The following is a 26,916-nucleotide window of genomic DNA, read 5'->3' on the forward strand; positions in this document are numbered from 1 at the left end:
AAAAAATTATCTGCACAGGTGTTACGAACAAATTTTACAACATATTCGCTCGGAATGTGCGCATCAAAATATCTATGGGCGAAACTACAGACTCCAGTGATTGTAGGAGTGCTAAGTAATGGAGACGAAACTGTGCTGACGAAAAATTATTTGGTACTGTGTAAAGAGCTATCTGCTGCTACACATGTAACGATAGCAAGGCTTTTCAACGAAGCAATACAACTTGTGGCCAGAAGGCATAAAATTTGACAATGTTCTTCTTTTTACAGATGCTGCAGCTTACATGAAAAAAAGCTGCAATAGACCTTGCCGTTAGCTACCCTAAAAGGGAGCATGTTACCTGTGTGGCTCATGCGTTGCATAGAATATGTGAAAAGATAAGAGTCCTTAGGTCGATAGACTAGTTTCAAATGAAAAGAAAATTTTTACCAAGTCACCTAAATGAATCGACATTTTTAATCAAAAATATTCTGGGATTCTTCTTCCAACCGCTCCTGTAGTTATTCTATGGGGCCCTTGGTTGAATGCCGTTGAGTATTATGCCCAAGAGTTTGAACAATTCGTATTTGTCGTAAATGATCTCAACAAAAACGAAACATCGTCCATAGAAATTCTACAAGAACTGTTAAAAGATCCATCCGTAAAACTCGAGTTAGCATTCATTTCAACAAACCTGTCCTTTCTTTCTCGTTGTATAGAAAAGCTTGAGTCTTCATCGAACGTACTGTCAGCTTCAGTGGGTGAAATCCACATAATAGAAAGGAAACTGATAGAACTTTCTGTTGCTAACGGACAAGTGCCAATGTCTAAATTTACAGACATTTTTGAAAGAAACCTAGGTTTTCAAACATTGTGTAAAATTGCACGTGTTTTGGAAGGGGAAATGGTGAAGGAAGATGTGGCCAATTTCAGAGTTAGTGAAATTTCGTGTTTCAAATATGCGAAAATAGTTTATTGTGACGTGGAGCTATCTTTCTCGCAATATAAGGTGCTTTTTAGGGATAATCATCACAAATTTACAATGGAGAACTTGGTGAAAATTATGGTAGTCTAAAGAATAGCTCGCTAGAAGGTAAACAGTTCAAAACTGAATTTAAGATGTTCACAATATACGTAATATTTAAGTTTCTGTTGCCAAATATTTTTATTTTTGTCACATATTTTTCTAATTTTATCACATATTTTCAAAATTTATAGCACATAAATAAATAAATATTTCTGAGTTTTTTAGCACATGAAGTTCCGTTCCCTAGTAATAAGCAGCGTATATGGGATTTTTCAATAAGATCGAAATTTACGGCTTATTGATTTACATATTTTAAAAAGTGACTAACACATATAAATTTATTTTTTTAATATTATAGCATACTTTTAATTAGTATAGCGTGGGAAATTAACATGCAAAATGAGATTTTTTTTTTTTTTTTTTTTTTGCCTCTTGACATGAGATTTGATATTGATTCCGATTGGCAACACTGCTCTGTAATCTGGCAACGCTGAGAGAAAGGAAAGATGATGATGTGAAGTTGAGTGTTATGTTAATGACTCCAGTCACATGAACCATTAAGACGTGCACAATTTAATTTCAAAAATCTACCTTGCGAGGTCACATACAACAACTGGTGCTGGTGTAGTTTTGGCCCAGCCACATTTTGGAAGATTTACAGGTAAAATTGTATACTTTGTACGAAAACACATATTTATGAGAAACTTACTTCTCTAGGCGACAGAATTTTATACAAAATAATATACCTGTATTTTAAGAATACAAGTGTACGGTTACTAGCGTAAAATCATTACAAGTGCTTTACGATTTATAAAATATAAAATAAGTGCGTATTAAAGATGACTTTTATTTGATGTTATTTTCCACCGGCGGTGAATTTCTGCAGAGTGTCTAGAACCCTGCTCGGAATAATTTTAGAACTGGAAGGGGGGGAGTAGGTAAAAAAAATGAAATGAAATCTTTAAGTTTAACGTCGCACGGTTATGCCGATTAGACGGTGAAAGTGAGAAATGAGTGAAATGGTGGAATAAAAAAGTGAAAGGAAACGTGAGAACCCCATGAGAAACACGAGCACGGTGTTTGTGCACCACAATGTCCACACGGCGCGAACTGGGATCTAATTGCACCTCAAGCACCGGTGGTGAACGCTCTACCACTGAGCCCCCTCAAAAGTAGCTGAATAACACCATGAAGTAATGTGTGTGCCACAGTAATTTCAAGTATTGGCGGGATCCTGCTTAGGTTCCGACATATCAATTCTCAATTTCGAACTTACTTATGCAGGAAATGAAACAGAAATATTGAATTTTCTTGAAATACACGGATTAATTAAGTTAAAAACTGAATGCGGGAAGTGTGATAGACAGTTGAAAATAACGAAGACAGGGAGTCCATACAGCGTGAAGCAATGACCATTGCTATAGAAACTCGCATATGTGCCAAAATCTATTTCTTTCTCACTATCCTCGCTTACGCTTATACCCACCATCGCTGACTCTCATTCTCCGTTTGGCTCACGAGCGTCGCGCTACTCTGATTCGGTTAAATAGCATTCGTGCTTTTTAATGGCCACCTAGGACAGGTGGGTTTGTGCTTTTGCACTGCATTTCTTATGCCGTACATCCGGTAACCGTATTTATACGCAAATCGAAATAGAATTGAAAATTTTCAAATGAAAAGGGCAAAAAAGTATGAATTTTAGGCAAAAATTTTGCCCGCCCGCAGATCCGAACGTAACCTAAACTGACCTAATGTAACATACACCATAAATATAGAGCAAGAAAGTTTGAATTTTAAGCAAAGAATTCTGGCGTCCCAGTTCCAGAAATACCAATCACGCTTTTTAGTGGGTATCTTGTAGAGGTAGGTTTGTGTTTTGGCACTAGTTCTTATTCCATGTATCTGGAGACCGTATTTTTATGCATATCGAAGAAGAATGGTAATTTTTCAACAATTACTTCTCCTATCCACCTTCAATTTCATCTATGCCAAATTCAGATATTTTTATGTCTCCCAGAGCAGATCTTGTAGAAGAACATATGAAGGAAATAGGTGAATGAATTATAATTTTTCAAGAATTATTTCGAATGGTGCGTCAAAAGTAATCCTACACGAACAAAAAAATAGGGCACTGTGATTTCCAACGTGAGTTTATATAAAGTATAAATTTTGCAATGTACCAACGTGAATTTTCGAGATGTCTATTCATTTGTGTTTTTTTTAAGTAAAAAGAGAAAAATGGAAAACACAGGAAAATGGGGTTAGAAACAATGATTTGGACTACTTCTGTGATGTTTCAGTATGCAATGTTGACAGTAATGTATTTTTATTACGAGAAAATACATGTAGAATTATGCGTGCAGTTTACTATAAGGATCTATAGTATAAGTAATAATAATCATTTATTTATTTATTTCATTTTCCGCCGTAAGAAATTAGCGTTCATGGCTTCGTCAAGAGATACAGTTACTATTACAATTAATAATAATAATTAGAAGAGAAACGCCACAATTAGTAATACAATTATTAAAAAAATAATATATAATAATACAATATTTATTATAATAATACAAAATATATATATGTAACAATAAAACTAAAAGTGTATTTTTAGAGAAAATATAAATTGTACCTCATTTTATATATTTCAAAATTCGAATAAATCGTAATATTTACATTACAAAGAAAGATCACACTGAAGATATTCATCTAAACCATAGGAAAGATGTTTAAGTAACAGTAACTTGAGGTGTCTTTTGAACTGCAAGCTTGACATTCGTTTGACACGATCTGGTAATTTTTTATAGTTTTATTTCTATGTGGTGTAACGAATTTTGAGTTCTTGTTAGACGGAAATTTTATATATGAATATGATTCGTTGTTCTTGTGTTGTATTGGTGTAGGTCCGAATTGAGTTGAAAGTTTCTTTTATTCATATGTATGAATGATGTTGTTTCGAGAATGTATGTACACGGCAATGGTAATATTTTAAGTTTCTGAAACAGTGGTCTACTTGGTGTATGAAACGGAACTGATAACATTATTCGTAACATTTTCTTCTGCATTGTAAATACTATCCTCGCATAACAGGTATTACTCCAGAAAATGATTCCATACGATAGAATTGACTGCATCAATCCGAAATAAATTGTTTTCAATGTTTCTGTAGTTAGAATCTTACTAACATTACGTAGAAGATATATTTTTGCGCTTAGTTTGATCAACAAATCATTCACGTGATCATCCCATGTTTAACCCTAAAAATTTAGAAGTGTCATATACCTGCATGAGTTCCCCGTCTATATGTATTTGATGTATATTTAGAGATTTCGATTTTCCTTCATTGAAAACTCATTATAGTTGTTTTCGCTGTATTTAAGTTAAGTTGGTTTGCTTTTATCCATTCTGTAATTTTATCTGTCGTGTTCTTAAATATGAATTCCTCGGAGCAAATGTTATTTGGAATTTCAACTAAAATGTTTGTATCATTCGCAAAAAGTACGCTTTTTTTGGAACTATATAAGCGGGAAGATCGTTAATGGATATAAGGAAAAGTATAGGACCTAATATTGATCCTTGTGGAACTCCGTGCCTAATGTGTCTTACTTCTGACTTGGTTGGAACTATTTCTACATATTGCATGCGGTTAGTCAAATAGGATTGGAACCATAAATTAGCATGACCTCTAATACCATCACTACGCATTTTATTAAAAAAATTGTGATTAACGAAGTCAAAGGCTTTTGTAAGATCCAGAAAAATTCAATATATTTTATTTCTTTCTCGCTTTATATATACCACATAGAAAAGCAACTATACCATTGTTAATTGATTTGCACTTCCTAAACCCGAATTGGTTCTTTGTGAAGATATTTTCTTCTCCAAACAGGCCACCAATCTGTTCTACATAACTTTTTCTAAAATTTTGGAGAAAACAGATAGAATAGAGATAGGACGATAATTTCCTTGGTCAGTAGTTGATCCTTTTTTTGTGTATAGGTCTTCTTTTTGCAAGTTTTGATCTTCAGGAAATGTTCCCATTTCAAGGGAGGAATTGCATATATCAGTCAACGGTATAAGAAAATATTCGGCACACGTTTTAAGCAAATAATAAGGAATATCGTTGGACCCAGAAGATCTTTTCGTCTTCATTTTTTTAATAATCGATCTTATTTCTAACTCTGTGGTAAGTATTAAGTATATAGATACAAAATTACTAGATAATTTTATGTTGTTAGTCTTTTCAGACTCAGAATTTGAGTGTTTTCGGAACGTTGGAAAAAAAAAAACATGAAGTAGGTTTGCAATATTGTGTTTATTGGTTATTTCTTGGCCATGGTGTATTATTTTTTTAATTCCTACTTTTTGCTGTTTTGAGGCTGTTGATTGTTCGTTTGCTACTTTCCATAGTGTTTAGGGTTTTGTTCTTGTTATCAGATTTACATGTCTTATTTGATGTGTGCGTTTTCTTTGCTTCTTTTATTACTCCTTTAAGAATACTTCTATATTTATTAAAATATTCTTTTCGTTTCCTATTATTCGTCCTTTTCACAATTGTATGTAGTTGTTTCTTTCTCATGCAGGAATTAATTATGCCTCGAGTTATCCAGTTGCATCTAGATTTTTGAGAATATATCTTCATTTTCTCAAGTGGAAAGGCTATTTCGAAATAGAGTCTAATGGTATTAATGAACTGTCTGTATTTATTGTTTACGTCATTTTCTAGTAATGTATCCGTCCAGTCTTCCTTGCTATGAAGATATTGGAAGTACTTAACGTTTGTTTCATGAAAGTTTCTTGCCCACTTATATTCTTTTCTATCAATTTTCCGATCTTGGGGGTTGAAGTGTTATGTTTATTTGAACTGCATTATGGTCGGAGAGTGATGTGTTAAAATTACGTGCTTTTAAGGATGTAGTTTCATTATTTATTATAATTTCATCTATACAAGATTCTGATTTTTGTGTAATGCGGGTTGGAGTGTTTATAGTGTGTTGTAGGCCGAAGGATTGCAAAGTGTTTGATAATATTGTTAGGTGATTTAATGGTGTCAGGAAATCAATGTTTAGGTCGCCACATAATACGATTGGTTTACTTTCTTTCTTAACTAGAGTTAACAGTTGTTCTAATTTTTGAATAAAACGGGGAAAGGAGCTGTCAGGTGTTCTATACATGACTATTATAATGAAGCTATGTCCTGATTTTTCGATTTCTATTACCGCATACTCAAATGTCTGTTCCTCATTTAGATATATGCTGTAGTTCTTTTACTTTATACTTTAATATTTTTCTCACAAACATTAAAGCACCACCGCATCTACTGGAGGTTCAGCAAAATTCACCAACACATATATAATTTGGTAGAACTGTATACTCTATTTCACCTTCCCTCAACCAGTGTTCGGTAATACAAATCACATCTTGGTTCATCAGCTCACTGTCGTTTCTAATTAATATGTCTAATACATCTATTTTATTTCTAATGGACAGAAATTCATATGTAGTACCTTTAGTTCAACTGTATTACATTGGTTTTGCTGACTACATATTGACCTAGAAGAGGTATATATGTCGATGAGTGGATCATTTGTAATCTCTTTGATGCTTAGATTTTAATCTAACTTAGATGCATGTTCCCCATTAACTACTTTAGAAGTGATATTACTGTCTCGTCGCATAAAAAAACGCTATTCCTGAGTTTTTCGGGTAATCGCCTTTGTCGATTAGTCACACGCATACTACTATTCGGGGAACCTACCGTTGGATGTGTATGTTTCTCTTGTGGTTTCATGCATTGAGAAATTGGGAGAATAACTTCTGCGTTTCTTTTGTTGTTTTCCGAAACGTTTTCATTGCCTTCTGCGTTACTATTAAAGAAAGCAGCCATGGATTGCGATGTAAATGTACCTGCTCAGCTTTTTTTAAAGTTACTGGCTTGGTTTGGTACTGTCTTTCCACTATTAAGATTTACTAGTGTTACTGATGTACGCCCCAAATTGTGTATCATCTTTTTTGCTACTAATAAGATTTGGCTATCCGTACTGTGCATTTCAAGAAATCCGTTCCCCATAGCTAAACTAAAACTTACGTTGAAGAACTGAAATGTGCTCAAAGCTCTAAAGGCATCTTTTACAACTGTGTATTTACACGTTACATTTGTATTATTAGTAACCTGTTTGTAGGCTAAAGATTTTGTTTGTCCATTTCTGTACTGTACTATACTATATGATTTTGCACTGGACTTATTAATTGATTTACCTTGTCCACAATGAATTGCTTACCCGTGGTGTTTAAATGTAGACCATGCTGAGTATTGTGCGTTCGGTCGAGAGACTCAAGATCGACAATATGTACATTAGTATACTTGTTACATAATTTCCTGATTGGTTTTCCTCACTTCTAAATTGACAAGGTTTATCAGTTATCGGTGAGGGACTGTACAAACCAGAACATTGGTATTACTTAATTCACCTAACACACTTTCATAAGCAGCTATTACACTATTTGCTTCGTTTTTAGATACATCTTTAGTTCCAGTGATTATTAACACATAATCCTTTTTTGTGAGTTTTTCTGTTTCTTGTACGCAGTCCTCCAGCACTTGCTCAGATGGAGCTCCTGGCTTAACAAAGTTAACTCTTCTTACTTTATTTAGTTTGTTATTCATAAGTGTACCTAACCCACGACCTTTACTATCTGGTAATATAACTAGTTTCTTCAGGTCACTTTCCTATCTATTACTCCCTTCAGCATTCCTATTTCTTCTGTTGTATTGTCGAGTCACGTCTAATTTTGTTCCCAGCTTGTTATGGATTTCACCATCTTGAAAGAATTTCGGAATACTTTCCCTGTCCTGCGACGTACTGCTTTTAAAATGTTTTTTGACCATTTCGTCTTTAAGCACTACAAATCTGTTCTGAGTCCTAATGCCTTTTGGTGAACCTACCTGTTTTACATTTACATTGTTTTTCTTCTGCCGAACCTTTCTAACAAATTTTGCTGAGTTTTTAGCTATTAGTTGGTTGACACTATTATGCACTGAATGAGGAACATTGTTTGTTTTCACCTGTTGAAGGGTGTTGCTTTCTTACGAATTGGGGTGTACATTAATATTGCGTTTTATAATTTCACTCCAGCATGCACTTGTATTTTCGTTTTGAGAGATTTGTCCATTATTTTGCAGAATGTCTTTAGATAATATATCTATTATTAACTTGTTCGATAGAATTTTTTCTAGTTTTGCATTCAGTTCTCTTTGCAGTTTTTCACAATTAATACAAAATGAACCCTCCATTGTATAAAAATTCTAACACAGAGAAACTATAATTTTCAATATCAATACGATTTTTCTGAAACCATAATTTGAGCGTAAACCGTAAATTTGAAACAGGGTGAACTGGCAACGCTGACTTTGGTATTAATAGTAATAATAATAGTAGGAACGGATTGGAAGTAGTGATGGGCAGTGGGAATATTCCCGGTGGGAAGGAATTAATAAAATGGGAATATTCCCGGGTTTTTTCCTTGGCCTATAAATTCCCGGGAAGAAATTTATTTCCATTTCTTTACTTTATCTTCCAAATTATAAGAACCATATGACTAATTACTTTTTTCAAATATATTATGATTTACTTCTAGGTTTTAAAGAATTTGGAGGTTAAAACATTTAAAATTATTTGACCTTACTTTATATAACTAATAATATGATTTTTTTAAGTTCCATTTCCATTTGCACTAAAAAGTAAGGTAATTGTTTAGTATTGGGGGGCCAAAACTAGAAAAAAGTAGGATGATTTACGGAAGAAATGAGTTGATAGTGATGTTTAAGTAGTCACGAAAGTATCAAACACCTTTTTTTTTATGGCAGTAGGGGATTTATAGAAAACGGAAAGGTAAGTGGAAGTGATTTATGTAAGAAAAGAAAGTGAATTGGTGGTAACGAAGATAGGAAACAACGTGTCATGCGGGGCTCTAACCCGCCTTCATTCGCTAACGCTCGCTCTGCTATGCTTTCTGAATTTAAAGTTGTTAACGTAATTTAAGAGCCTGCCTTATTAAAAATAATATAAAATTTACCATTTTTCTTTTGCTTGTTTATTGATAAGTGAAAGGAGATAATGAAATGCAAGTCACCACAATCATAGATAATGCTATTCTACAACAAAAAATATGAACATGAAGAATGTTCAGTGTTGCCATCCATAGAAATTACAGTGTTGTCAGAAAAACAATTTCCCTAAAATCTAAGTTAAGACAGTGAGTAGAGGAACAAACTCAACTGCATTTGGTTATGTATCATATTGTTTTGGTTTCCTGTGAACTACTTTTTAAATAATAATTGTATTTAGTTTGTAATAAACAAAATAGTTTTAACATACAGTTATTAAAACTAAATAATAATGTTATTTATAAAGTAGTTCACAAGAAACCAAAACAACATGATACGTAATCAAATGCAGTTGAGTTCATTCCTCTACTCGCTGTCTTAACTTAGTTTTTAGGGAAATTGTTTTTTCTGGCAACACTGTAATTTCTATGGATGGCAACACTGAACATTCTTCAGGTTCATATTTTCTCCTGTAGAATAGCATTATCTATGATTGTTGTAATTTGCATTTCATTATCTCCTTTCACTGATGAATAATCAAGCAAAAGAAAATGGTAAATTTCGTATTATTTTTAGTAAGGCAGGCTCTTAACGTATGAAACCATAATACAACCTCATCGCAATAGAATATCGCAAAAAAGTAGGTGCAAAAGCTGACCCCAATGTTAAAGAACAGCCAAATTTAGCAAAGTACTAATTTACAAATGATGAAAAGGAACCATTTTGTAAAGTAATTTAGAGTTATATAGAAATAGAGATGAAGTACTGTTAATAAACACCGAACCACCATTAGTAATAGACGCCGCTCTGTCTCCACTCTCTGGCTCGAGTTTCTGAAGAGGTATTCGGATTTCTTTTACATGTGAATTAATGTATGAAATTTCGAGAAATAGTTAGAATAAAAGGTCGTGTATGGCACTGTTACGTGCTAAAATATAAAGATAAGTAAGTATCATGCAAATTTTGTGAACATAAATATGTATGCGCAAATGTTCATAAATTGGTGAGACCTGTATCTTCTAGCATTAACCCAATGTAATTGGTTCATAACATTTATAATTTAATGTGTTTATAATATCAGTAATAGTCAAGTTGAGGAAATCCACGTACATATAAATTTAAACTTTATAATTTTTTCACACATAATTAATTGATAGAACATGTTGTAAATAAATATACATTTATGGTTATTCTCTAAATATAATAAAGTGTTAATAAAGTAACACAGTACCGTTCAGAATATATAGATTTTGAAGAATCCTTTGTGTACATCAGTAATAGTCAACTTGAGCAAATCCACTTACATACAAATTTAAACTGTTATATAATTTTTTCACACATATTTAATTGATAGAACATGTTGTAAACAAATATACATTTATGCGTACTCTCTAAATATAATAAAGTGTTAATTAAATAACATAGTACCGTTCAAAATATATAGATTTTCCAGAATCTTCTGTGGACAACAGTAATAATATGCTGTGATATAAAAATTAATTCAACTTTGAAATCATAATATAGTAATAGAATGCAATTTTCTTTGGATTGTACATAAATTCCCGGATAAATTCCCATTTTGGGAATCTTTCCGGGAATATTCCCGGGAATTTACGCATCACTAATTACAAGCCCCACGTGGGTTGGTTGGGTTCTGTTCTCTATCCTACTTTAAATGAAGTGATAACAAATTTCATTGGGAACCGGTTTCAGTCACTTTTCTAGTCTATCTAAAGTTACTGTGTTTCTAAACTTAAAGGTTCTTATGCAGTGTTGTTTTGAAGTACGATTAGCATCATACTAAGGACCTGAGTACTATAGAAATCATATGTTAGTAGAACTCTTTAGTGTTGCACTAATTAGTCGTCAGAATGACTGTGCGTAAGGCCCAAAGTAACTAAGCGTAACGTAATAATTTTTTAATTTTGCAACTGCTTTCATGTATGTTTGAAACTAGAGCGGCATCCCTAAACTTATGCTCTATTTATGATTCAGGTTAGTATTTCATTCAAAGACTAGTAAAATTTCCGTAAATGGAAGGTTTGGATTAAACCCACAAGAATCTGGTTTTTAACGTTGTATTATTATTTAGTTAGTATTATTTTAATATATCTCATACAGAATTGCCCTCATTTCATTTCTCTTCTTCACTGTTACCTGTTAATCGTGAACATATTTTATTTTCTAGTGTGAAGTGTTGATAAATCACAGCAATCAATAGTAACGAAAACATTAAATCCTTTTCCCGTTTCCAATCAACGCTAGAACAAAACAGTACCAGTTTTATATATCAGCGGGAGTGAGGGCTGAGCACTCTATCAAATACATGTTCCTGGAACATCAAAAATTTCTGACCTTATATGATAATTCAAGGTTGCCACACATGAGGATAATTATGTTCATGAAATATGAACTTCACTTAGCAGAAAGTGAACGCTTGCTGCCTTAGAAAGTGTTTCTTAAGAGGAGAGTTGCATTAATAGGTCAAGATTGACTTAAGGAAATCTGAATATACCCACGGCATATGCATATTTATAAGAAAGTGTATAAAGCACAAGGCAACTTTTGCTAAATGACAATTAACAAGCATGAGGGCTATCTATCCATGTCAGCGCAAAATCGTAGCATGTGAATCAGAACGGAGACAAAGGGAGCAATTGAGATATCAATATACACGAAATAATCGAATAATTATTTACATCATTGCACTTTTATTTCTTGTCAAAACGTCCCAGAACGCAGAGAAAAATGAATTTGAAATATGCACTATTATTCAAAATGTCTCTTATCCACTGAAAAATGGCGGACACCTTACAGCAATTAAGTTTAGAAGCAAATCGTCCTATGTCCATTCTCACTTGAACACGATTCTTGCTGTTTTATTTCAAACTATCTCTTGTCAATGGATTTTCCCCAGCAATTACTTGACACAAAAGTGCATTAATTGTTGCTTTCTAGAACATTTAATTTATATTTAAGTTCACAAACTAGTTGGTTGGTACCTTTGGCTCAACCCTGTTAGTTGACAAAAGATTTGTGCGATAACTTCACATTTTATGGTTATTACGTTGTTGACGTCCTATCAACCATATTATTCCACTTATTTTTTAATAAAATTGGTGTTTGAAAGCACTTAGAAAAGTTATTTGTCATACGTCTATGGAGTATCGCATTTCATTTTCATATATGAGTGGTAATCAAGAAGAAAATAATTCCAGGTTTTCATTGTTTTGTATCAAATTGTCTCTTGTCCGATAAATTTGTTTTCAAAAAGTCCCTTGTTCATTTTTTAGTTTCAAAAAGTCTCTTGTCCAAATTAAATATCTTTGTTATTCATCATTTGTGTCTTGAATAGTGAAATGTGTTTATAAAATAAGGCAATAATGGATTAAAGAATTTCTACACCAAATCTTACAGTATTTAATAACTTTTAAAATAGTTATTAGTTTTTTTTTCGACTCAAAGGTTAACGGTTCATGTCTGCAAATAGAAAGCATGGGCAATATATTTTACTACCTCTATTTATTTATAGTGTTTTTTTTTTTTTAAACCATTACTAGGATTTTCACTCCACTACATTGTATGGTTTATGATTTGAACTTTTGATAAATGAGAAATAAATGAAATATTTTTTTAAATGCGAATTTTGTGGTTTAGTCTCGTGTAAAATGCGTCTTGCTGAGATCATTCTAGTAATTACATATCTCTGAAAGGTTCCTGCATGAGTCTCCTAATTTGTACTATTAGTGCTCGCTAATAATTTTCATAAATTCAAAGGGAATAATTTACAGCTTTTAGTTTTGTTGTAGGGTATGCAAAAATTGACCAAAACTGTGAAATTTGTGCGATTGTGGAATTGAAATTTGTGAGATTCCTGTCCATTAACCCATACGAGACAAGGCCATCTCTGGCGTTTTCGTACTTTCAGTTAATGAATTATAATTCAAAGACTACTCAATTGATATGTTTAAAACATTTATTTTAGAAAGAAGATGTAGCAATTTTATGTCGTAAGTTTGATTGCAGTGCTGCCAACTTATGGGAAATTATGAATTGAAATGTGGGTGTGAAATTTCACATGAAAACCTTAACGGAATTTTGAGACTTTTTGGAGCTAGCACCACTGTTTACACATGGGTCCAAGTCACCTCAAACAATTCTTTGGGGTATCTACAGTGAAATCGCGTAGTCGTTGACTGCGGTACAATGACAGAAGGAAAAAGGAACATCTCGCATACACACAAAGTGTTGACATATTTTGCGCCTCAGAAGCAAAAATCGATAGTTATGTACGTACTCCAGCGTCAGTAATTGCCCTATTGAAACTTTCTATAGTTCTTTTTTCGAACAAAAACGTGACTTACAGATGGTGGTGAGTTTGTTTCAATGTAGTCAATAAAAGTGAAGGGTGGGTGGGATGTTTTCCGAATTTTTCAGTTAAAACCAGGGCTTAAAATTTTCTATCACGTTAACACTGCTATCAGACAGACTCAAACTATGTCAAAATAAACTTTCGCACGCCACTAACATATCATACAAGTACCATGATATGTAGAAAACCTTCCGTGTCTATATCGAGTATATCTGGCGCTGCATCGAGATCTAAGGAATAATAAATTATCATAAACATTAAAGTAAATATCAAGGTTAAGAATCTAACCTGGAATTTTTCGTTCGCTCCTAATTATCCAATCGTTGCAATCTATAGTTATTTTGTTCCGTAAGAACTGATCTTCGAGTGGCATCAGATGGCTTTCGTTCTTTGATATAGGTAAGGATACATATATATTTCCAAAGTTTCGAATTTCTTAAAGTAGGTAAAATATAATTTAGCCAGTTGGTCACACTGATTTGAGTTGTTCAGATTGATCTAGAAAGTTAGTTATCCATACGATGTATATATCTGAGAAGTCTTAAGTAGGTCTCTAAAACGAAGGGATGTATACTGAGAAAAGTAACATCGGAAATTCGAAAATTTTCATTTTTTTAAACTCAAATTTGAGGTGGAAAAAGACACACTCAAGAAAAATGTTACTATCAAGATTAAGTGTAGTCTAACTGTATTTGGCATAGAAAAAGGCATCCCGGTTTCTTAATTAGTGTTCGGCCAGGAGAGGATTAAGTAAGTGTCACTACCGTTAATGACATTTTTCCACCTTGTCTCAAAAGGGTTATAAATACTTCCGCAACTTTTGCTAAATTCCTCTTCCAAATTTGTAGGCATAAGTTCTGATGGGTATATTCCCGGGAGAATATTTTTTCGTGAATATTCCGTTGAAAATTCCAAAAAAATGGGAATATTCTGGTAATTCATGTACAAATAGAAAGAAAATAGCTTTCTATTACTATATTATGTTTACAAAATTACTTTTTTATGTCATAGTATGTTAATTACTGTTGTCTCCAGAAGATTCTTTGAAATGCATATTCTGAAAGATATCGGTATTTCGTTAATATTATATTTAGAGAGTAAGCATAAATGCATAGTAGTTACAATATATCTTGTATGAGTAAATATTTTTTAAAAAGATTTGATATAGGAAGTCCACATAATTTTACACCGCTAAACAGATACTGACTTCTCTTTACAATTTTCCACTTAACGTTACCACACACGATCCTTCTTTCTACTCACTTTTCAAAATATCATGCGTTAATTCATATATAAGAGAAACCTGAGTACCTATTCAAAAATTAGATCAGAGACAGCAGGCACACCGACGTCTATTAGTGACGGTAGTTCTGATTGTGTTGATAGTATTTCATCTCTGTTCCTGTAGAATTTCTACATTACTTTGCAAGCTGCTTTCTTTTTATCATTTGTTATTAGTACTTTGCTACTTTCTAGTACACATGGAAATGAAACTTTAAAATTCATATTATTAATTAGTTATATAAGGTACAGTCATCGAATTTTAATTTTTTAACCTCGAAATTATTTAAAACAGAAGTAAATGACGATAAATTAAATGACACACTCAAGAAATTAGTCTTATTGTTGCTATAAATTCGAAAATAAAGTAATTAAATTCCCTGCAGCAAATTTACATACGATGGGAAAAAACAGAATATATCAATTTTTTTTTAAATTTTTCTTCGCACCGCAGACCGCTAAGTATGTCATCGTTAGATATAAGTTCTTTTCATTTTGCGTAAGAAGACATGCACATCGCTGTCGGATAAGAACACCAACAATTCAGTAAGGAGCATTTGTGCAACATTTAGTTAAATTACGATCTATGAAATCCAGGACATAATTCAAGATTGCTAACTCCGTACAAGTATTAAAAAAAATATTAAATAAATTTTTATTCGAAGGAGAACTCTATATTTTAGTTTCTCGGTGTGTGACCACTTGCTATATATGCGTGATTAGCAATCTCAGTGCTATGTAACTGCAGTTGCGATGAGTCCGGAATATTCCTCCCTAAAAGTGAATGAAATACCGCGGAAGCATTTAAACCTAGTTGAGTCCTGTCGGAAAAATCCTCCGGGAAATTTCACTGCTCCGGGTGTAGGGATTCACTGTCATAGTAGATTGTCTGGCAACTATGATACAAATTATGAAACTTATATTTATAAAAAAAAAAGAGGAAAACAGTATACTCTTGATTATTTTTAAGATACATTAAGTGACTTCTTCCGACATCCAAATAAAATAGATAACCACTTAAATCGTAAAATAACTTATTAATACGTAATGGCATTTAGTTTAGTGAAATACATCTATTTAAACGTGTGGTAGAGAGGGAACAAAATTCCGTAATGTTTTACTTTATTTTAATTTTTAAAGAAATAGTATTTGTCGTTAACTACAGGGCTGTTCTGTTTTAAGATTTGGTGATATGTATTTTGATATTTCAAATATAAAAAATCATTATTTCTTTGCAAAACAAATATACCATGGTAAAGGATTTTTTTTTTTTGTTATGAAATATGTCAGCTCAGTAAAATATATTGTATACCTGCGCTTATAATACGTTTGTTCTTTCGTTAATTTAATGTAAGTATACGCTGGACTATATATATATATATATATATATATATATATATATATATATATATATATATATATATATTCTATATAAGAGTTCTTTAGAGACTGTGATTAGACTGTTGCGCAAAAGACCATTTAATTTCTGTTGAGAACCTATGTGCTAGGATCCAATATTAACTAGTAGGTCAATGTTACATATAACAGTACTACTAAAATGGACGCTAAACACCAATACAATCACTTAACGAAGAAATACCAGAAAACAATAGAAAAGTACAACTAAATACTAAAAAACCGAAATTACCGGAAAAATGAAATACCACCAAATTAAAACATGCTACAATGATGACGAAATAAATGTAACCACAAATTGCAGCGCTAGATATATTCGAGTAAAAGCAAGTAATTGAAGAGAAGAAGTAAATCTGTCTTTAAAATATTACAATAAGTTTTGTAAATATTATGCATTTTTATGTAGAAAATTTGTATAGGCCTACTTTTCATATTTTATTTAATAAATATAAGCATGTAATGTAACGGAGAAAATTTTAGTTATGGTTTGTACTGTCTTCGTCCATCGCCAATCGTACGTTCAGAATTCGTAAATTTATTTAGATAGAAAAGAGAGAAAAGTAAGATTCATATTTCTAAAAATGTATTTATTTATAGCAAAAGCTTATTAATGCACATATATGCCTATAGAATACTTGTAAGTAAAGTAGAAGAAAAAATGAATATTGATCATTATTTGGTATTTTAGTATGGTTCTGTATTTTGGATATTTAGCTATATCGATATTTTGGTATTAGTTGTAGCAAAATTTCAGCTACTTTAAAATACTGGTTTCAATATCTTTGACATGTTTTCTAATCTCAAACCGTTTCACCCATTATCTGAATTTCATTTGTATTGGCAATTACCGTTAGCGTCTCCCGGCACGCTCATATATATATATATATATATCTGTATATAGATATAGATATAGATAGATATATTAAAGGAATAATATTTGTCTTGTTGCTTTCAGATTTGTTTGCTTCTTTAGAATATTAAAGCGTGAAGGATCAATCCACTAACAGGAGCAGTTATTGTGTTAAGAAATTACTTTTAACTTGGCTTCTAATAAGATTAAAATGAGGACAGAGAACGATCATATTAAAGTTGAAGTGAAAAAAGAAATTAATTCATTTAGAAAATGTAATTATATACTTTGTACTAGTACCACTAGTGATAATAAAGATCCTCTTACAGTACGTTTGGAATGTAAAGGAGAAAGTGCAACGGAAAAAGAGAATGCCGCTGCAGAAAGTAATGAAGATGAAACAATGTCGGATTGGAAACTAACTTCAAGAGCAATATGTTTGGTCGAGCGTATAGCAACAGCTGATGTAAATGCCAAAAATTTTCACAGTAATATAAAGCGAAAATCCTCTCATTTTACACATAACACAAATGAGTCAAGCAATCCATTGTCCATGCATCATATTGGAGATAGCAACGACCTCGAAGAGGTCGTTCAAGAAAATGATAATCGAAAAGCAGATAACAACGCTAATGCCCACAGGTACGTATAAATGCGTTTATTTGATCGGAGTTATGTTTTATACAAATATTTCATTTCAACACTTGCAATACTTCATTAATGCACTTTTGTTCGTTTCCCTTAATCTGAGTGAATGGAATCGCAAACATTTGAACAAATAAAGAAACGGAACCTAATGCTTAGCTTTGTTGTAGGTAAGACAATTCAGCTCCGAAATAAATATCCAAACGCAACTGAAAATTGCTCTAGACCTTCTCCTTACAGAAAGCCTTCAGTGTTAGGATTGAATACTGACTTCCATCTGAGTAATGTAGGAAGTAATTCTTCTTACAAGCATGTGCTCGTAAGGAAGATGTTCAGTCAGTAATACTTTAAACAAAATGTAAACTGCTTTCGAATCTCAGGAATAATGAATAGGATTTTATGAAACAATAAGAGCAATAGAAATTATGTTTGTTTCGTCGGCTAAAAATTCGGTAATATTTTCTCTATTATAAGGAACAGTACCTCATTAATTTACGTATAACTTTCCCTTCTTACCTAATATATTCGTGATACCAATTCTCATATTTTTGTATTCATTTATTGATCGTTTCTGATACTGTAACACTATTTTATATATAGAACACTGTAGTAAATAATAATACCAAATACGGATCACACCAAGAAACCATCGAGTTTTTTTTCTTTCTTTAAGTGGTCAAGGTTGCGAAATCTTTTTACATATTGCGATTGTTCTAATTATGTATTACGAACGGACTCCTACTAGACCAACTAGAAACTCAGCTTTTGTAAATACTTCGATCCCGACAAGTTTATTTAACAAAGTATTAGTTTTCGATTCTAGTATGTCTCTGGAAAGACAGATAAAACAATATTAGCGAGTTCCTGTGCATACCTGTTCCACAAGTACAAGTACCAACGAAAAGAGAACATAAACATTGTGAGTCTGGATTGGATCGAACCATACATCATTGGCATTGAATCAATACTGTGTTCGTGATACATCCCAGTTTCTACGTCAGCGAAATCAGCAGATTGTTCCCTGTATCGATTACCCAATTTCACAGGCAGAAGTTCGGGGAATATTGGGTTAAGTATATCAGTGCCTATTTCAAAATATGCTTATTGGAAAATTATATTCCTGTAAGGAATAATCAGGCCTTTGGTAATTTACACTGTATTCCACTCCACACATTATCAGAGGAGTAATATCACATGGCACTGCAGTGTAACTGTATACGTTAACATAACAAAAATATATGCATGCACAGTATGAAAATACGTTACCTACAGAACAAAAATAATATTATGAAACAAACAATATTACACTCTCACCATTGAATTGTTTAGAATGATGATGTAACACTCACTGTATATTTTAATAGATTTATTTTAACTTTTCACATATCACAACCACGTTGTAATAGAAAAAATATATGTTTCTAAATGTAATGATTGCGCCTTTATTTCCTATCAACGAATGGAAGGAAGATGCGTATAGTTACAATTTCTAAAGTTTCTTCATTAGAAATGGATAAGCACTATTCACTGTAAAAGAACTCTTTCATTCCCCATTGCAATTGAGAAAATAAAGCTTCACCAAGAAGTTCTTCTCCGTCGGCGGATTCGATCTTGATCGCATCTTGAATGAGAAGTAGTCGTAAAATAGTGGTATTCTTTCCGGGCGTAAATTACGTCGCTCCATCGAAGAGGATTATTTTCATTACTGTCATCGAAGAGGATTTGGTGACTTTTATTACTCCCAATTTGTGAAACAGATATTAAATTGATCTTACTTTTCGTGCTGTGTTTGTCAGACAAAATTATTAATTCATATTTTTGAATGGGACGAAGTAAAAATTTGTTCATGTTGCGTAGCGTTAAGAATCCCACTGCTCGTGCCAAGGTAGCATTCTCTCTTGTCATATCATGGAAGGCGCATTGATACAAGTTTATATAAAAAATATTTCACTAAATCACTTAGGTTTTAAGAGACTGCTTTTTTCATATAAATACTAATGCATGGACTATTACGTTATCAATGGTGTAGTGACTATACTTGCACAAGCGCTAAATTCAACAATAATAATTAAGTAACAAGAATGCGAATTACGGAATATAGTTCGGAATATTTTGGTCTCTAAGCCTCTGAATTTATCTCTGCATCGAGGGGAATTCATACACCTTTACATGTTTCTTTGATTTGCACTAATCTCCTGTTTGTTCAAAGTAGCGTGGAGAGATTTTGATATTTTGATAGCTTTTCACGGTTTAATTTATGTGTTGCCCGTGGCGTGTGAAATATTTTCTCTCTTCTAATTCTGTGTCGAAAAAACTAAATTTTCAAATTGTTTACATACATTTTCTATCTTGTTGGCTTTTTGATTGCGGTATTAATACAGAAATTTTGATAGATCATTTCTCAGTTGTAGACCAACAATAAAGACTTCCCTTGTTACATTGCGTTTCAAAGTGTTAAGTTGTGCTGGAATTGCCTTATATCCTTAATTATGGGCGAAACCATTTGCACCACTTATAATAATGATACTATCAGAAGGAATTTACATGGATCAATCCCTTTCATTATCTCATTACTTTTAGCACCAGGTTTCAAATACCCAGTTACAGACACTCGCTATGTTCTGCAATTAAAATGACCAAACCTCTATCATCGGTATCGGCATATACACTAATCCATTTCGTTCCTTCCGCCCTACCTTTCTTTATTTTTAGTTCTCAACTATTCTATCATGTTTTATTTCCATATTGTCAAACTAAAAATAACGCACTGAGAAGGCTGTGATAATATATAAAAATCACGTAAATTATTGTATTGAAACTGTTACGTGATTGTGTGTTATATATATATATATATATATATATATATATATATATATATATATATATATATATATATATATATATTATCACATAGCCTTGCTCAGATTGTTGTTTAAACTCTCAGTCTAGTACTTTCATTACCTAACACATCACCACTTTTGGGAAGGAGACATTTCTGTTATTACGCATAGATTTACCACATGTGACCTTGATTGCTTTTTAAACAGATACTTTCTTTCTCAGAATTTAACTTACAAAATTCCTTCCCGTTCTACAAAAACAGCGTTTCAAGCTTTTTTTTTGTAATTTTTGCAATTTCGGGCCACAATAAGTTTCCTCCTTAAATTACTTGATTTTAAAACAATATTGAACACAAATATTAAAGATGTGATAGTTGTTTATCTTTCCTGCTGTGGAAACCTTCAAAAATTTCGAACATACAAAGAAAACTGATTTTTGCCGCAAAAATTTCATATTAAAAAGACGGCGCAATTATTTTGCTCATACCTGTACATAATTCTTAAACGTTAGTAAAGGACACTAACATTCCAGAAGCTTTTGTTCCTCTGAATTCTTCATCTGTTTCCAGGCAGGTCAAAAATATTTTATAAACATCCGTATGTTTAATGTATGGACAAGCAAATGGAATAATGTTGGCAAAACACGTTTAAACATTTGTTGCAAATACGTGCCTGGAAATAAATCTAAAGTATTCGAAAACATAAAATCAGCTGAAGTACTGTTATTTCTTTCATGTAGATTACATTCTGGAAAAGTCATATTTTGGTTTCATTATGGCTCACGTATGTCGATAAATTGATTGTATGATTGTTGATCCACTGCACCCCGTTTCTGTTTGAGAGCAGCAAATTAAATCTTAATGAGACAATACACGAATATATATGGTGAACTGGAAGAAGCTGTCCGTATTCTGTAGATGCTATCAGTGGGCCTATCGAGGATTAAATACGATTAGATTTGTGTTTAGAGTCTAGTTTTGCAGCGAGGCTATATGAGACCTGTAGCTACAGCGTAACGTTTTATTTGGTCTATATAATCTCCTGCCGGAATTCGAATTCGCGTCTTACACCTATGATGAGTACACTATCTACTTCGAATTGCATGAGCGAAACGAGGATAATGAATATGAAACCTGCACATTATAACTCTTCTTCAAATGAGTCCAATGTATATTATAGTGAATGTTTTTTTGAGGTTTCAAACAAGTGACTTATATTTACTTCTTTTGTTCACTTTTACCTTCAAGTATAATTTTCGTGCATGCCAAGCAGAGGCATTATTGTAGTCGTGATTATGTGACTGAAGGCGCAACTGAACTTCATTCGTTCAGTTCTTAAAGTTCTTTCACATCTGATTTTCCATAATGTTTTCAGTTTCATTCTCATACTACTTTTCCGACGTTAGACAAAAATTCAAACCTCATACTACCCAGAGACAAGTAAATAACTGTTAATTTATAGTACTATACAACCTTTTGGTTTCCATTGGATAAGATTTGTACGAAAGAGAGAAGATCGTGTGAATAGAACTAACTCTATGAACTGTTGAACCCTAAGGTTCGGTGCCAGTCCACAGGAGTTCCCCATTAACTTTTGTCTTTAGCCAACTGGATTCAGCTTCTACTTTGTACTACTGCTTGTGCAAGGTCCACCTTTATATTGTCCTCTCATCTATGCCCACGTCTTCCTTATGGATGTTTTCCGATTGGATTTCTGGTCAAAACTTTAAAAGCTTTCCCATTTTCTCTCGCTATGTGAGTAACTCACTTCAGCCTCCTAGGCTTGATAACCCTAACAATGTTTGGTAAGTACTATAAATTATGAAGTTTCCGCTATTCCTGTTTTCTTTTGGGTCCGCACATTGGTCTCTGGATCTTTTTTTTTAATACCTTCTCCCTGCGTTCTTTCCTTAAAGAAAGCGGTATTATTTCGGAACCATACAGCACAACAGGCGTGATTATCCTTTTATGCACTTTGAGCTTCAAATTTCGCGACAACAAAAGATCTTAAACTGAGTTATAACACTAGTTCTCTACTTTCACTTGACATTTAATTTCTTCGTGAACCTGATTTTCGTCTTTTAATATTAACCGTATATATTTGAAAGTATCCACTTTATTGAAAATATTTGATACTTTGATGCGCTCATAGTTTGTAGTATCACGATACCGGCAAACTTCAATGCAGTTAGATTTTTCCGCATTTACTTTTAACCTGGTATAACCTTGCGTTACCATACGGTCACATTTCGCGCGATGACCTTCAAATTGTTTTCCCCTCGTTAGTTTCACAAAGACTCACATGTAGCGCTGTCAACTCTCACCTAATGATGTGTTTAACAAGATTTCAGTATCAATCTTGAGATTTCTTTGTTTAGTGTGGAGTTACGTGCATCTGAAAATCTTACTGCTTCTAGAGTTGCAACAATGGCATATAGTAAAAGGTGAGAATTCATTTGATCTTTACATTGTTGTTAAAATATTTCCAATTATTGTGCGTTTTGATTCAGAAAGAAGTCAGGCATTGAGGGAAATAATGTACTGTGTTAAGAAACATACATGAACGTTGTGCAGAGCCATGTACCATTCATGTTACCACATGGTCACGCTAGGCTTTCGTAGTAGCAATAAGGCTTGGCAATTCATTATTATTCCGTCCTAAGAAAAACTGTTCCTTCGCATTTCCAGGTACTTAACAATGCATGAAGTATTGGAATTACTTCAGGAACCGGATGAAATAGGCCATGGAGAAATAGTGTATATTTATTGAGCCTCCAGAATCAAATATTTTATCTGACGAGGATTCGGCAGATGAAGATGTTGGCGGTTTGATAGACAACCTAACTGGGAGACAACTCAATGCTTTGGTAGAACGACTTGTGTTTATGAGGGACTGAGGGGGAGAAGGAAGGAGAGAATCTGGAACAAGGGAGTGAAAACATAGAGAAGGAGGAAAGTAATATTTCAAAGAAACAGAAGCGGAATCAGTGTGAAAACAGGGAAAAGTGAACACAAAACGATATCAATTCGCTGCCTGTATTTCCCGTGGGAGATTATTTAAACTATAGGAACTTCAAACTTATTGAACTTTTTGAACTTTTCTTTGATGAAGATATAGTCGATTTAGCTATATGTGAAATCCAGAAATATGCTTTTTGAAAATATGCCAGATCCGAATGTCTCTAAAGAAGATTTGAAATTACTTTTGGGTGTTTTGTTTGTGTCAGGGTATAATACATTCCCGTCAAGAGACACTATTGGGATTCTGGGACTGATATGAGAAATTTAATGGTACACAATGCAATTAGAAGAGAGAGGTTTATCAGATAATGAGATTTTTGCATTTTGCGGGCAACAACAAGATGAGTGAATCAGATAAACTTTGGAAAGTACGCTCACTAATGAATAAATTGAAAAGTAATTGCATCAAACATTTTGTTCCGGTGCAGGCAATAAATTTTGACGAAGCAATGATAGCATACTATTACGGACATGGTTATAAATAGTTTATAAAAGGAAAATCTGTGCGTTTCGGGTACAAGGTTTGGTGCCTGAATAGACCAAATGGATACCTAATCAACTTTGATGCGTACCAAGGCAAAACTCTGCAATGCATAGCAGAATATGAACAAAAATTTGGAAAAGCAGCCGATCGTCTGTTATATATGATAGATTAATTCCCAAGTGACGTTAAAAATTACTTTCAGATTCTATTTCTACAATCTTTTCACAAGCATACCACTTCGCTTACACCTAAAGTCTAATGGATATGCTGTAACTGGTACTATGCGTAAAAACACAGTTCCCAAAGAATATAATTTCTCAGTGTTATCTGAATTCAAGAAGCAGAAAAGAGGTTACCACGAACATAGAAGCAGTTAACATGGTGTAGTCATTTCAAGATGGCATGACAATTCAGTAGTCACAGTCGCATCCACTGTTCATGGTGCTTTCCTACTAGGAAATGTAAAAAGATATTCCAGGTCAGCCAAGAAAGAGATCACTCGTCCACGTTTGATCGGAGAATACAATACGTTAATGGGGGGCACAGATCGAATGGATAGGAACATAAAGGACTACAGAATTGGTATCAGGGGAAAGAAATGTTGGTGGTCAATCTTCACTTGGCTGTTGGGTGTATCATTTTACAATGCATGGCAGACATCACTGAATGCTGGTTCAATTTTCAGTCAACTAGAATTTAGAAGAGAAATTGCTCAATACTATATACTTGCATTTGGTTCGTCTCCAAGAGGTGCTGGACGTCTAGTTGTATCCAGACTGAGTTTCTTTGGAAACAGAATATTTGAATCAGTAAGATTTGATCGTATTGGCCATTTAGTTATTCCTGATCCTGGCAACAAAAAAGAATATGTGCTGGAGAAAATTGTTCATCAGTGGGGCGTACAGCATGTGTAAAATGGCCTTTGTGTTCCTTGTTTTCTCAATTTCCATACTAAGAAGTATTAAACACACTATTGTTGTCATTTTCCCAAGACAATGTGAATAAGTTTGTATGAAAGAGAGATAAGGAAAATATAGTTTTTGAACCCTACTCTAGTGCTATTTATTGCATTTATATATCACGAGAGCCTAGCGTGACCATATGGACACACCATACATAGGGACACCAAAAAATATTTTCTTAGATGCAACGGTATTTTTGTGATCTGTGAAGCCCAATTAACATATTCAAGTATAAATTAATAAAAAACTGCACCCAAAAAAATTCAGGCTCTATCAGGTTAAACCGATATAATTGTAAACGTTTAAAAAGCCTGTGCATTTCTTCTATTGTTATCCTATCATTGCCAATTACATAGGATTCACTACTGCCTAATGAATACTATTCAGTTCTAGGCCCGCGTTACTATTTTCTTTATAATGTAATTCAAAGCAAAGTATAATAATAATGGCAACAACGCATCTCCTTGCTTGAGGCGATTCTTCAGGTAGAAGCTCCTGCGCAAGAATTTTCCTACTCGGACAATACTTTAGAATTCATTAAATCACATCTTAATGAACGTAATTAGCTTTTTCGATATTGTAAATTCTCCAAGAAAGATAGTTGTACAATGCTTTTCACGTAATTTAATCATAAGCCTCTCTGAAATCAATAAGTAATTGAACTACCATTGAATTTTTCTCCTACTTTTCTCCAGTATTTGCCGAAAAGTAAATATCTAGTCGATAGTTGATCGATTCTGTCTAAATCCGCAGTTATAGTCCCTAATAATTCATCCGTGTATGGGATTAATCTTGCTAATATAACGTTAGAGAGGATTTTATAGGAAGTTGACGGAAGAGAAATGTCTTGATAACTGAAGGGTTTGCTGCAAAACGGGGATAGGTCAATAATGTGTTGTTTATGAATTGTAAGTGCGATCTTGCAAAAAGTAGAAAAAGCTTTCGTTTGGTCCAAGAAATATGTAGCTCCATGAGTTAGTGCCTGTGTTACTCATAAGATGGAGCTGCAAGATCCTTTTGTTGCATGAATTAGATAGATGTAGGACCTACTTCCTTTTTCCCCCAATGAGTGATGGGTTTGTTGATATCTACAGAAATTTATTACGAGAACGCCAGTCCGTACATTCCAAGCATTAGGCAAGTTGAAGTCGCATACGGATTAGGGTAGGCAAAATGGAAGGGTTAGGGAGGGCGGAGCTACGAATACAGCGTATTGGAACGCACGTTATTTTCACTGCTAATATGGTGTTTTCATTAGTTTATACTTCTCTGATGTGATATAGTGACGATTGTATATAACTGTGAGTGGAAAATTGACGTTATGTAGTGTCACAGGTGCTGATTGTAATTGTAAATTCAGATGCTTCTGTAAACTTGAAAATTTCTAGAAAAGTATTGTAATAAATTCGTTCAATAAATTGAAAGATAAGCTTGCGCAAGGTTTATATTTGGTTGGGCTTATTACCATCAATGTTGTTCAGCGCAGAAGAGATAAAAATAAACGAGAAAACCACAGCTTTCTTAAATGTTTATTATGTTCGAGTTGGGTGGAAACAAGGAAGAGTTTGGAAGAAAGCATTTGCATTTACACGGTGTTTTTTGCAAACGTATTGAGAATTTCGCGATCTATATTCCCACAATAAAGCTGTGACACCGAAACCAGATGGCAGAGGGAAACGCAAAACTCGACCGAATCAAGTCCCAGAAGAAACAGAAACTGGTCTATGATCACATTGCTAGCTTTCCTACTATAGTCGGAAAGATAACCTTTAAAAAAGTACTTGTCCGGTGGTCTAAATCGAAAGCGAATGCACAGACTGTATTTAAGAAGAAAAAATCCTCTCTCCAGTGATATATGATTTCTAGTTTTGATATTTCAAAGCGAATTTCAACCTTGGTTTGGTCACCCTTGATAGGATACGTGCCAATGTAT

General features: G+C 33.3%; 1 protein-coding gene across 3 annotated transcripts in view; it reads left to right on the plus strand.

Annotated features, from left to right (window-relative positions):
- Window positions 1-1,497: 1,497 nt before the first annotated feature.
- Window positions 1,498-26,916, plus strand: part of LOC145668001 (uncharacterized) — a 51,718-nt gene continuing 26,299 nt past the window's right edge. For 2 of the 3 annotated variants that reach the window (XM_081735446.1, XM_081735444.1), the window contains exons 1-2: window positions 1,498-1,667; window positions 17,138-17,674. In XM_081735446.1, the coding sequence (XP_081591572.1) occupies window positions 17,244-17,674 (431 nt within the window). In that variant the 5' untranslated portion in view covers window positions 1,498-1,667; window positions 17,138-17,243. The remainder of the gene's footprint in view (window positions 1,668-17,137; window positions 17,675-26,916) is intronic. The other variant, XM_081735445.1, reaches the window with a different exon arrangement.

Source organism: Thermobia domestica, chromosome 13 (genome assembly GCF_964235325.1).
Source record: "Thermobia domestica chromosome 13, izTheDome1.hap1.1, whole genome shotgun sequence".
NCBI lineage: Eukaryota > Metazoa > Arthropoda > Insecta > Zygentoma > Lepismatidae > Thermobia > Thermobia domestica.